The sequence below is a fragment of the Triticum urartu genome, chromosome 5A, assembly GCF_056163025.1.
Source record: "Triticum urartu cultivar PI428250 chromosome 5A, HENAU_Tu73, whole genome shotgun sequence".
Taxonomy (NCBI): Eukaryota; Viridiplantae; Streptophyta; class Magnoliopsida; order Poales; family Poaceae; genus Triticum; species Triticum urartu.
Window position 1 is genome coordinate 644,705,681 of NC_141877.1, and position 1,810 is coordinate 644,707,490.

The 1,810-nt window shown below is 49.6% G+C and overlaps 1 protein-coding gene across 1 annotated transcript; it reads left to right on the top strand.

Moving 5' to 3' along the window:
• The first annotated feature begins 319 nt into the window (after positions 1-319).
• On the top strand, positions 320-1,118 carry LOC125529389 (uncharacterized). The gene has a single exon (XM_048693803.2). It carries the CDS (start codon positions 574-576, stop codon positions 781-783), a length of 210 nt encoding a protein of 69 aa, XP_048549760.1. The 5' UTR covers positions 320-573; the 3' UTR covers positions 784-1,118.
• Positions 1,119-1,810: the final 692 nt, after the last annotated feature.

A 1,810-nucleotide genomic window follows, 5' to 3' on the forward strand; every position in this document is an offset into this window, starting at 1 on the left:
GCTTTCCGTAACTTCAATCCGTAGAAACTTGCCGTAGATCTACTACCCTCGAGACGACCACAAGGAGCATGCATGCATGCATGTGCGCGCCTAACAAATCATGCGGGGACAGGGCAATCAAGGGCGACGCCGAGCAGTGTCGTCTAGCTTCACCAAATGGACCTCCAGCCCCGCTCCGAAATGGACACGGCAACCACCAGTCCACCACCACCGTCGACTCCATTGATCCGCCCATGCAAACCACCCCGCCTTTTCCTCGAACGAGCGGGCTAGAGGACGGCATGTGCGGACGAGCACACGTCACGAGCGTGCGGAAAGGCATGGCGCGCTGGTGGTGACCGTGTGCGTCGGTTTGGGATCCTGTGTGCCCAGTTGGCTCCGATCCCTCGCCAAAGGCCATATATACACAGTCACACTCCCACCCGCTCGTGGCCTCACTCATCACACTCCTTCCACTGTCCCCAGGTCCTACAATCACAGAGCAGGCGAAGGAACCAGAGGGTGAGCCCAGCTGCAACCGTGGGGGCGAGGAGAGATCAAACCGGCGAGTCCTGTAGCAGGGAGCTAAGGGGCATGGCGGACTGGGCGCCGGTGTTCATCGGCCTGGTGCTCTTCATCCTCCTCTCGCCGGGGCTGCTGTTCCAGATCCCCGGCAAGGGCAGGATGGTGGAGTTCGGCAACTTTCAGACCAGCGGCATCTCCATACTCGTCCACGCCGTCATCTACTTCGCCCTCATCGCCATCCTCATCCTCGCCGTCAACGTTCACGTCTTCCTCGGCTGACCAGGAGACGCCGCTACCTGCTACCTCCTCATCGCTCAACAGTTAGGTATCGTGGTCGTGGAGGATCGAGAGGAATACCCAGTCACTGTCGCGTTCATCTTCAGGCTTCCTGATGGTTTAGCTTCTAGGAGCGCAGGGAGGCACAGTATGTTGTCCATTGGGCAATTTAGTTGATGATTTGATATTTTATCAGGAATGTATAGCTCCAACTTCTCTGTGCGCTGTTTCGTCTGATGGTAACTGAGAATCAATTGCAAACTGAACTATGTTGAGGAATCTCATCTTTAGAGAGAAAGCATATATGAGCATTCCACATGATGAACTTTAGTCGTTGATCAATGCTCGTACCAACCGTCTTTCCCATTTTTACAATTATTGATTTCCCAAACTGAGGCCACCTAACCATCTTGTTGGTACTTGCAACTGTTCTTTTTCGTACGTTTCTTCTTTGTGTACTTTACTCTTTCTTTGTTTTTCAACTAGAGTTATCATTCTTGATCCTTACACGCCGGATGAAGTACAATGCCCAAAAATGCAGAATGAGTAATTGAGTTTAGGGATGTAAACCGAGTAGCATTTAATCCCGTTTAAACCCACTTATGGTCTAACAGTCCAATAAAAAAATCAGGGAAAATGAAATATCTAGCTAGCTAAAACTTACTAAATGGACTTGCAGACGTCGTTCATTTGCCATTTACGGTCCCTAATCGAGTTACTTGTCCAAGGAGATCAATCCATTGGGGTTTAGATAACAGTTGGGATGCGCATGGCTGCGTTTTGTTTTGTACGCACATGTGATATACATTTGCAGCACAAAGGGGTGCTGCCTCAATTTGAGACCGCAAAAATATAGAGATAAGTTCCTGGATGCAAACTGAGCTAACTTAGATTGTTAGATTCCTTGTGGTGGAACCAACCTACCAGGGTTTAAGTTTTAGACTTGTCATTGGTGCTCGCATTTTCTTAGATTTATTTCAGACTTTTCAGCGATGTTCGTTCAGTGGGAGAGATGTTCATGTTGACTACG

Bases quoted from the DNA above. Each gene is read 5' to 3' on its own strand.
- LOC125529389 (XM_048693803.2), top strand. From the start codon at position 574: ATGGCGGACTGGGCGCCGGTGTTCATCGGCCTGGTGCTCTTCATCCTC.